The sequence below is a fragment of the Sminthopsis crassicaudata genome, chromosome 1 (assembly GCF_048593235.1).
Source record: "Sminthopsis crassicaudata isolate SCR6 chromosome 1, ASM4859323v1, whole genome shotgun sequence".
Taxonomy (NCBI): domain Eukaryota; kingdom Metazoa; phylum Chordata; class Mammalia; order Dasyuromorphia; family Dasyuridae; genus Sminthopsis; species Sminthopsis crassicaudata.
The window spans coordinates 618,971,520-618,983,525 of NC_133617.1; the positions used below are offsets into that span (position 1 = coordinate 618,971,520).

Consider the following 12,006-nt stretch of genomic DNA (forward strand, 5'->3'; position numbering starts at 1 on the left):
AATAGAGTAAGTTTCATTTTTAGTGTATTGTTCAACACTTGCCATTTCTCTTCTCAAAACAAAGTGTTCATGTTCATACATGTTTACTTATGAAAATTCTGAGTAATTTCTAAATCTTTGATATCTTTTATTTCTTAATCTTGAACCATATTTTTAATGTGTTTCACATTAGTCAACTTTTATATTATATTGACTAAATATTAAGATATGTATTGACTTGGTTTGAAAAATCATGTTAAAGTGCTATGTATCATAAACAGATGTTGGAACATCAACTAGCATTGTTTCAATAATGGTCTTTTGCTTATGCCTACCATGTGTTCATGAAAAACAAGGTGACCCAAATGATCCAGAAAATTATGTTTTTATTATCTTTGGTCATATGGTTAAACCACCTCTACCAAATCAAAGAGTGCCCAAGGCATTGTACTTTCTTCTCCAAGGAAAACCTCTAAGACATCTTTCCATTTTTTTTAGAAACTTTCTTATGGCTTCTGGTTTCATTTATCATAAGAAAGTCAATAGCCATAGGGTCTGTTTCCTCTAATATTATATCAATGTATATATTATATTAATATATATTGTTTTTCCTGCCTTCTCAATAGTTGGGGGAAGGAGAAAATTCAGAACTAAAATTTAATTAAATTTCAAAAATATGAAACCAGCACTTTCAAATCCTGTCAGAATTGATGCTTTTTTCATTCACAATGCAATATGGAGTAGAGCAACTCCTGTGCATGTTCAGTTTTGCAAATGGATTCTGTTGGATAATTCTATGCCTTTTGAAGGCATTTTCACATGATGAGAAAACCACAGTGCCTTGTACATATCAGACATTTAATAAATACTTGTTGATTTGACTATACAAGGACTTCTCCCCCATCCTACTTCATCCTGCCTATTAGAAAGTGAGACCATTATTCACATAAGCCAAATATTTGTTTTCAATTTCTATTTGATTCAACACAACTACTATTCATTAGCTGGAAAATAAACTCCTTGAGGGCAAGGCTATTGCTATTTGGTCCGTGTATCCTTAGCACCTAATACCAAATCTGGTATGTAAGAGGAACTCAATAGCTTCTAGTAGATACTTATTGAATAGTTGACGGGTTAAGAACCTATTAAGGGTGATGAACTGTGGTGGTTACAGGGTGAGTTACAGGGAGAATATAGAGATAAAATGGGACATAGTTCTTACCCTCAATGAGTTATCAATCTAGTAGAGAAAATCAGAGAAATACACAAAAAGCTATTACTATATGAGGGCAATGAGAATCAATCCAGAGAGAGACATGTGATAGTGATGAGGAGTAAACTGAGGTTCTAAACCGAGATAGGTCAGTTCCTTTCCTCCTGGGTCTGATTATCTCTCTCCTTCCCAAAGTAACCACCTGGTGGTCCTTTAGAGAATGAATTTCCCTACTCAATGCTGTGTGGAAACAGTCTTTATTGATTAGAATGGAAACACCAAAGAGTCGGTGGGCAAAATGGCTACAAGGTACAAAGCCAATTTTGCAAAGAATAGATTTTTGAGGACTGTTTTATACCTGAGCACAGTCATTAAGATGCAGTGATGTAAGGAGGTTCTGGAGAGTTTTGTAAATAAGACAGGAATTCTCTGTTGTTATCTCCTTCTGTCTCTCCCCAAAAAGGAATTTCCTGCTGGCATTTGGCCTGTCTCTTTTAATCTTAAGCTATCTCCTTTCCAAATCTCATCAATAGTTTCAAAGGAAAAATAATGGGAAATTTAGGAAAACTTCTTAGAAGTGGCTCCTGAACAGGGCCTTGAAGAATGGCAAGGATTTAAATCATCAAAAAATGTGAGAGGTAACTTATTCTAGGAAGGGAGAATACTATATGCAAAAGCACGGCAACAGAAAAGGGTTAGACAAGAATAATCAGGGGTTCTTAAACTACAGCCCGCTGGCCAGATGTGCCTGCTGAGGACATTTATGCGCCCACCAGGTTATGGCATATGGGCTGAGGGGCGGAGACAGTGTGAGGTTTTGTTTTTACTATAGTCCGGCCCTCCCACAGTCTGAAGGATAATGAACCAGCCCCCTATTTAAAAAGTTTGAGTGATGAGGGAAACTAAGGTCGGAGACCCTAAAAAAAGTTATTTTGACTTTAACCTCATGACCTAGAAGTCAGCTAACCCCACCTCTGTTAAGTACCTCTAATTTACCTTTCTATAGAGTTCAGCTGATACTACCCAAGTTTTCTATAGAGCTGAACAAAAGCTAAGTACCCCTACTTAACTTTCAATAGAACTGAATTAATGTTAAGTACCACCACTTAATCTCTATATAATTTGAACTATCATTAATCAAACTTTCTATAGCCTTACTGAAGCCTATTCAAATCCAAAAGCTCTGTATTGTCTCAAATCATAAATACGAGGGTGGGAAGAATGGGCAGGGTGGGCAGAACGGACAGAACTCTAATTCCATCAGAGAGTTCTGCTCCACTGAGATCTCTCAATATTACTTTTAATTTAGTAAATTCTTTTATTTCATCAGCGCCTTGTCTCACACATCAAAAGCCTGGAGAAATCCCCAACATGAGGACCACTGGATCATAGCATAAGTTTCAAGCTTGAAAAGAACTTAGAGGTCATTAAATCCAACCAGTTCCTTACATCTTACAAATGAGGAAACAGAAGCAAATACACACACACACACACACACACACACACACACACAATTATATCACTTGTCCAAGGTCCTATAGTTAGAAAATGTCTAAGGTAAGATCTGAAGTGAGGTCTTCCCGTTTCTAAGTTCAGTACCCTATGCTCTATATCATAATAATCATAAAAATAATAATAAATAAGAAAATACATTTGTGGTAATTTTTTTGTGGTTCAAAAGATTTGTTTTCATTTTACCGAAAATGCTCCAACTCTTCATTTTGGCAGGACTGTGATTCAAATGCGTCTCCAATACAGAATTTGCCACCTCCACTAGGATGGGGATTATCACAACTTCGTTTCCTTACTTTCTTCCCCCCCATACAAGTACTCCAAGGAGACCAGCAACTCCATCTTCCATCAACAACTCCTAGTGGTCAAGAGATATGTAGGTTAAGAATATGATACCCCAATAAGGATAAAGGCTTTCTGAGTTTGGGAGTTAGTTCTTCAGAACTTAAATTCATATACCTCATTTATGCATTTACTTGAAACTGAGAGGTACCCTACAAGTGAAGAATTTCAATCATCCCCAAATCATTCTGTGTATGATGCATTAAAAAGATATTTTCCAGACAATCAATGTGTTTCCTAACACTGGTTAGGAAGGACTACAGTAGGGCTCACTCTACTCTAGCAGCAATTATGATAGAGCTTACATTAAGTACATAATGCTTTTATTTGATCTTTTTAATTTCAAATGTCAGTTGATATCTTTTGTTTTTAAATTACTTTCATTCCCAAATATATCACTGCCTCTTCCTCTACTTTCAGACATTCCTTGTAAGCAATAAATCAAACAATAAGCTTTTATTCATCACCTGAGCTATGTTTTTATGCAATGAAGAATACAAAAGAAATAAAAGTAATTCAGCAAAACCAACCAATACATCAACTGAAGTCTCACATCATAAACAATTTTCCATAGCTAAACCAGGATTCAAAATATCTGACTCCAAATCCAGATCTCTATTATTCCAGTTAGAAAACAGGGGTTTAGAGTGCTTAAGAGACTAACTTGAGGTAATTTAGCCTGTAGGGAGTGGGGATGGGAGATGAATTAGAATCTAAATTCCTATATTCTTAGTCATGCACTTAACATCCCTCCCTACACACACATACACATTCACACATGAATGCAAACAAGTGGGCAGTGTTCTCTCATTGACACAGGAGGAATGTAACTTCTCCCTTAAAATGCATTTGCATAAGACCCTCTTGAAAGATAGAGATTGATGACACAATGCTCCAGGTCTGCCTGAGGGATGGATTTGGGGACAGGCTGAAAAGTAGGTGAGACCTGTTCTTATGCCCTCCATTTTGAAGAGAGAAGCCATCGGGTGCCTGTTTCTCTCTGTTCAGAGAGACATTCCTGAAATGAAAAACTCTGGGAAGAAGTAGACATGCCTTTTCCTTTAAAATTGGAAGCAAGAAAACCAAGATTTCATTTCTCCATAGGGACTGAGTACTCAATCAGTCTCCATCAATCATTGCCAATCCTACCTACAGTCAGATGCCCAGGTGCCAAAATTAGCTTCAGGAAATAGAGTGAATACTGACCTGCCTGATCTTCCACAAGGAATCCGTGCTCACAGGCAATACCAAATGTGTAAGGTTTGCAATGACACTGGCACTGGGTTCCCACAACTACTGCCAGACCACCATTTTTACAAGGCATACAATGACAAGGGTCGAATTCTGCCAGATACTCCTCAATTGCTCTTTTCAGATACAATCTTTTGACTGAGGCACAGGGAACCTCTTTCACAAGCTCATACAGTGGTGCAAGCTATAAATTAAGAAAAATGAACACATGAATTACTTTAGGAAACAGCCTCTGCTGAGAAATACCTCTGAATCAAAACCTGATAATTGTTTTGTTCTTTTTCTAAATCTAAAAGATACAAATTAATTTTTTTTTTTATTTTACTGAGAATTCAGGCAAGTCAAGATGAGTCTCCAATGTGAGTCCTCTAAAACAAAACTTTTTCCACTCAAGACTTCTAGTCTAGTATTCTCCATTCCTGGAACAAGTTACCTCCCACATTTTTGATAATTTTGATTCTTCAAGGCCTTTCAGGAACCACTTCTATGAAGCTTTCTCCTTTAAAACTATCACATGTCTCTCTTTGGATTGCTCCTGTGCCTTCATAACATAATATCTATTTGTGTATTTCTCTGATTTTTCCCTACTAAAAATTTTTATGTCATTTCAGATATATAGATATATAAAATAGATATGCAAATCAAACATTTACTGATAATAAATCATAATCTTGCAACACCTACATTCAGTTACTAGATCCTGTATGAGGTCCTGGCCCACACCTTAAAAAAACTGAGCTCCATAAAAAGAAAGCTAAGAAAGTGCCTTCGAACTGGTGAAGGATTGTGAGGAAGTTGTGATCTAACAGCTCTCCACTTCTACCAAGGAAAACAAAAGAAAATGGATTTGAAATGCAAAAGAAAAGTAATACCTGACACCCATTTTAGCACCTTAAGGTTTACTTTATTTGATCTGACTTTGTGAAGGTACTTATCACTAGTTTTTTGTTTTGTTGTTTTTTTTTTTAATAAGAGGAAAAAGCAAAGTTTCAAAAAGCATAATTCAATTCAATTCAGTTCAATAATTATTAAGAATTTACTATGTTGAAGTCATTGTGATAAGTGCTAGGAATACAAAAAGAGGCAAAAAACAATCCCTGCCCTCCAGGAGTTTACAATCTAATGGGACAGATAATATACAAATAAATATATACAAAGCAAGTTATATTCAGGATAAATAAGAAAAAGTGCTACTATGCCCTCATAACATAATATCTATTTGTGTATTTCTCAAATTTAATTTTTTTTATTATTTTTTAAAAAGCATTAAAATTCAGAGGCTTTAGGAAAGCCTCTTCCTTTTGGAGATAGTATTTTTTTTAATAGTGTTTTATTTTTCCAAATACATTCATGCAAAAGTAGTTTTCAACATTCACCTTTGCAAAACCTTGGGTTCTGAATTTTTCTCCCTCTCCTCCCCCTTTTTCCCTCCTCAAGAGAGAAAGCAATCTGATATAGGTTAAACATGTACAATTCTTCTAAACATATTTCCATATTGGTCATGCTATGCAAAAAAAAAGAAAAAAGAAAAATCAGATCAAAAGGGGGAAAAAGCAAACGAGCAAGAAAAAAAGGTGAACATACTAATCTTTGATCCACATTCAGTCTCCACACTTCTCCCTCTGCATGTGGATGACATTCCATCACAAGTCTGTTGGCATTGCTTTAAATTATCTTAGTTGATCATCACATAATCTTCTTGTTGTTGTGTACAACATTTTCTTGGTTCTGCTCACTTGATATCAATTGATGTAAGTTTTTCCAGGCCTTTCTGAAATCAGCCTGCTCATCATTTCTTACAGAACAATAATATTCCATTTCATTCATATACCATTACATATTCCCCAACTGATGGGCATCCATCCAATTTCCAGTTCCTTGCCACTACAGAAAGGGCTGCCACAAACATTTTTAGACATATGGTTGCTTTTCTTGTTTTTATTCTGGGATGCAGAATTCATAGAGACACTGCTGGATCAAAGGGTATGCATCATTTTATAGCTCTTTGGGCATATTTCCAAATTGCTAGGAGGTAGTTTTTTAAAAAACTTAAAAGTAGTACTCAGAATGAGGAGAGAGAACATTCCAGGCATGGGGAACAGCCACAAAAAACTCCCAGAGCAGAAAGATAGGGTGTCTTGTATGAGGAACAGTCAAGAGACCATCATCACTGGGTTGAAATGTATGTGTTGGGGAATAAGATATAGAAGATATAGAATATATATAGAAGCCTAGAAAGGTAGAAAAGATAGGAAGGGTTTTGAATGTCAGACAATATTTTGTATTTGATCTGGAGGCAATGAGAAGACACTGGAGTTTATTGAATGGGGAGGTGACATAATCACACTTGTGTTTTAGGAAAAACACTTTAGCAACTGAATGGAGAATGGTTTGGACTAAGGAAAGACTTAAGACAGGCAGAACCACGAGCAGACTATTTCAGTAGCAAGTCATGAGATTATGAGGGCCTACACCAAAGCAGTGACCATGTCAGAGAAGAGAAGGAGCTATTTTCAGGAGAAGCTACAAAAGTGAAGTTGACAGGCACTGGCAATAACTTGGATATGGAAAATAATGAGGAATTCATTATAACTACTGAACCTGAGGGATTGGAAAGTTGATATTTTCTTTTACAGTAAAAGAGAAGGTAATAGTAGGGAAGGGTTTGGGGAAAAGATAATAAATTCAGTTTTGAACATATTGAACTTCAAATGTCTCCTGGACATCCAGTTCAAGATATCTGAAAGATAGTTGGAAATGCACAATTGGAAGTAAGCAAAGAATTTGGGGCAAGAAAGGTAGATTTAAGAATCATCAGCATGAAGATGTCAATTAAATCCACAGGAGCTAATGAAATCACCAAGTGAAGTAATATAGAGGGAGAAGGGAAAAGAGCCCAGGACAGAGCCTTGTCTATGATTAAAGGGCATGATTTTGAGGAGTATCCAGCAAAGAATATAAAGGAGGATCAGTCAGGTAGGTAAGAGGAAGAGTGGTGTCCCAAAATTCTACAGAGAAGAGAGTTTCAGAAAAGAGACAGTGATTAACAGTATCAAAGGCTGCAGAAAGGAGAATGAGGATCAAGAAAAGGCCTTTGGATTTCTCAAATAAAAACATTAGGAGATTTGGAGAGAGTAGCTTCAATTATATAAGGCCAGAAGCCAGATTGTAAGAGATTAAGAAGAAAGTAAAATGAGAGAAAGTAGAAGCACCTATTGAAGTCAGCCTTTATCATGTTTAGCTACAAAGGGCAGATGAGATGATGGAACGAAGGAACGATTAAGTGAGCATTGTTTTACAGGATAGAGGAGACATGGGAGTGTTTGCAGGTAATAGAAAATGAGCCAACTGAAAGGTAGACATTGAAAATAAGTGAGAGTGGGGATGACAAAAAGGGCAATTGGATAGAGGAGATGGGATAGAATGAGGTTATTTGAACAAATAGTGGGCTACTTGCTCACAGCTATCAAGTGGGAGATCTAGCATTCCAACCTAGATTTGCTGATTCCAGAACCAGTATTTTCCCACCATGTCTCAATTAATTAGCAAAATAAATAGTCTGACTTAGAAGGATGGTTGTTTTAACTCAAAAATGAGCAACCCATTAAATATAGAATCTCTGTACTTAGCCTTAAAAATTAAAAATAGAAAACAATCTGTCATAGATATATTAGATTTAGATCACTTGGAGGGAGGAAGCAAGACCAAGTGACCTCCTCTCTAAGTTTTGGCTCCTTGTGAGTATAGGGCAAAGGTAAAACCCAAACAAAAGCAACTAATAATTAGAAATAGGAATTCTGTGACTAATTTCCCTTGTACTATATTTAGCACTAAACTTTTCCTGATAAAATAGAATCAATCTGATAAAATATTTACAATTCTTTATTATTGTATTTGCATAAATTTTTACTGTATGAAGCAGAATTTGACTAGGAAATGCTAAAGTAGTCTCTTTTTAACCATTTCATTTTTTTAGTACAAATAAGCATATCTGCTCCCTGCTGCCTGAAGTAGAACATCACTTACCTTTTGTTTTATTACTTGGGGATACTGTCCCACAGTTGCAGCCCATGAAGCATACCGGCGTCTATTTGCAGTAGGATCATCTATATTTAAATAACTAAGACCAGCTACCAAAGCTGGGCTTCCTCCTTTGACAACTGCATTGCCACGGAGCAATTTGTTTTTTGTTTCTATATAAGAAGGAATTTAAAATATCAAGTAAGAATATAGAAATGCATGTAAAATGAAAAATCTAGCAAGCATTCACAAACAGCATTAAGAATTACAGAAGCATAAAATATAAGTAAGATTTTAATAAACACAAAATGAATTGTGATCTGAACCTTTAAAGGCAGTACCCATAACAGTGATTCAAAATGTTTCTGACATAAGGGCATTGATCAGAGGAATTCCTGTTCCCAAATCAACTTAAAATCATGTCATGAATTTTAATTAGGAAGTATCTAAGGGACCCCTTAATTTGGATTATAAATATGGCCACTGGTACCCTGATGAAAGGATAGAAGGAACTCTGATAATCGGCTGACTGATGATAGACTCTATATCAGAAGAGGTAGTCCTCTTAATGGACTAAAATTCAAGCTGTGAGACTTTATCTCCCTGTCTTTCATTCTCTCTTGGACTTTAAGACAGACCAGAATTTCATTAAAGAAAATCTGTGCTCTGTGGGGTAACCATCAATTGATTAGTAACTAATCAAATTATAGAATATGAATTTAATGGAATACAATTATTTCACTAGAAATTATGAAAGGGATGGCTTCAGAAAATATGAAATTATACACAGTAAAGTGAAAAAAATCAGAAAAGGTATCATTCAATAATAACTTTGTAAAGACAAACTATTTTGAAAGATTTAAGAATTCTAGCCAACCAAAATTGCAGAGGAACAATAATGAAATATGCTGACCACCTACTAAATGGGCAAAGGAATTTTTGGCTATGACCAATGTGGAGATTTCTTTTACTTGACAATAAAAATTTAATACAAGATTTTTTCCCTTTTTTCCATTAAGAATGTGGATAAAGGAGGGAGGTAAAGAAAACAGATTCTTCTTCAATGAAAAAGTTATTTTTAAAAATAAAGGCATATGGCAGAGGCAGACTTGTTCATGCTTACTTAGCTCAAGAGTTTAGTCCATAGACAATATTCATAAGCTCCAACTCATGCAAAGAAGAAGAAATTTTATCTTCCTTTGGCAGAGTTATTTGGGAATATAGCCTTCTAGACAAAAAAGGGAGATTTCCTAAACCTCCCCCTACTTTGGGAGTTGCCTGGGAATTATATAGGATCAGTATATGGAAGAAATGAAACCCAAATCCAAATCTTTTTTGGATTCAAAGCTGGGTCTTTGAACACAAGTCACACTGTCCCTCATGACAAACAAAAAAGATGTGTCTGAATAAATCAAAACCAAAAAAGGGAAAAAATATCTATGAGAGTCTATTTAAAATCCCTTTTTGGAGGGGTCCTAATGTAAGAAAAAGAGGCAGACCTATAGGTGATGTTCAGAGATTTAGACTGAGGAATTATTCCCATGAAGAGAAGGAAACTAGAGATACTGAAGCTTGGGAAGACACTATACAAAGCAAAAATACCGAAGTATGGCTAGCACAGGTGATGGGTCTTGCCTTCTAAGGCCCAATGCATCCCACCTCCCAAATAAAATTGTATAACAAATTTGATTTGTCTGAACTAGAGGAATTCGACAGGAAGAAAAGTCCAGAACAAAGTATAAGAATATACGTTCTTCGAAGGAAAACATTAGACAAAAGAAGAAATGTGTCAAGTCCTCAAAGGACTTAACAGCAACATACTAGATTCTTAACAGGAACAGAATAAAAGACCTGCTGTTTCATATTGAATTATATTTTTTAAACTTATAGACATAAAGAATTATTACAACTATTAATCTGTCTTCATTCATGTGTGTTTTAGAAAAGAAAAAGAAATGTGATCTTCTGAAGTCTTCTGACCCAATATATTCTCCATTATTACTAGCAAATCCCTGCTATAAATGTTGACATTTAGGACACTAAGGGAAGATTAACAGAAAAACTTTTGGGTGTGGGAGCCCTCATATACTGGGCTGAATAATTTTCCATCATTCTGGCCTAAAGGAGGGTCCCTAATTATTTTGTTAATTAGTTATAGAGTAATATTTTCCTTTAATTCTACCAAGTTTAATATTCTTTCAAAAGTTAAAAGATTTTAAATAGGAAATAAAAAGTAAGAGCAAGAGAAATACAGAGCTAGAAAGTGCTCCTTCCAACAAACTGACTCCTTTACCTTTAGTTAGAAAAATTGAATATGGCATCTCTAGTAATTACTGTGAATTACAAAGAAGATACATACTTCTCACCTTTGCATGGCACTTTTACAAACATTGATCATATTATAAAGTATTTCTTAATTCATAAACAAATTGATGAAACATTGAACTCACCTGAAGCCAATTTTAATAACTCAATAAGTTCCTCACATTTCTGCTTAGATACTTTAACAAAAAAAAGATTCAAGTTCCGTGAGGTACATTCCTGCATGTCAAGTAAGCTAAAATCTGAAAGAAAAAAATATATATGATTAATTTTCTGTATTAACTTAAAACCTCATTTGTTTGTTTTTTTCCCTTTCTTTGATAGTCATTACTATCAAATGGGACAAGAGAATATCTCAACTAATCAAATAATATGTATGAAAAAACATTTTGTAAACTGTAAAGCAATATTAAAATGTAAACTGTAAAACAATATTCTAATATTCAAATTAGTAGCATTATAATTATTATTCTTTCTGTTGTTCATTTTTCATTAGTTCTGTGAGGTCAGCTCTAGGGGAAAACTGCAGTTTTGGTCATAACTGAATCTCTAGAAAAGGCAGTTCTATCCATTAACTATGGTCATAAATAAGAAAGAGTATAGTAAAAAGAAGTGGATCAAGATATGGTCTTGGAGTTGAGGAGATTGAGATTCAAGTCCTAACTCTTAGGAGCATGCAGTTCACTTAACCTCTTTAGTGGTCCAAGCAATCGCTAAGTTACAATCTTGCACACTATAAAACAATTTATAGTTAATTGAGTGGTTGTTTTATGTCAGAGAGAGGAGTTTTCATATCTGTTCACTATAACAATGAAACCACAGGTTCAAAGAAATTAATAATAATAACTAACATTTATGTGGTATTTAGTATGCATTACATACTGTACTAAATACTTAAATAAATATTTACAATTATCATCTCATTTGATCCTTATAACCCTGAGAGTTGTTATTATTATCTTCATTTTATAGTTGAGGAAAATGGACAGACAGAAGCAAACATGATATGCTCAGAGACACACAATTGATGTGTCTGAGAGCAAATTTGAACTCAGATCCATGCTGACTTCTATCATAGTACCCTATATACTATGTAACCTATTTTCACCATTAACTATGTTTGCTGGTATAGGAGAGGATAATGCGCCCCAGCTCCAATGCCCAAAGAACGGTTTAATGAGAATGGTTTTATCTTTCCTTCTAAATATGTATAACCTTAGCCAACTTACTCAATTTTTCAATCTCAGTTTTTCCATCATGAATCCAACTATTTTGAAAAGCATTTAGAACTATAACCAAAAAGCTATGAAACTGTTTATGTTCTCTGACCCAGCAATAATGCTACTAGATTTATGCCCCAAAGAGAT

The 12,006-nt window shown here is 34.9% G+C and overlaps 1 protein-coding gene across 2 annotated transcripts in view; it reads right to left on the reverse strand.

Annotated features, from left to right (window-relative positions):
• Positions 1-12,006, reverse strand: part of C7 (complement C7) — a 66,571-nt gene that overhangs the window by 25,009 nt on the left and 29,556 nt on the right. For both annotated transcript variants that reach the window (XM_074282598.1, XM_074282597.1), the window contains exons 9-12: positions 10,768-10,881; positions 8,324-8,490; positions 4,253-4,481; positions 2,891-3,062 (exon numbers count right to left, since the gene is read on the reverse strand). In XM_074282598.1, coding sequence (XP_074138699.1) covers positions 2,891-3,062; positions 4,253-4,481; positions 8,324-8,490; positions 10,768-10,881 — 682 coding nt within the window. The remainder of the gene's footprint in view (positions 1-2,890; positions 3,063-4,252; positions 4,482-8,323; positions 8,491-10,767; positions 10,882-12,006) is intronic.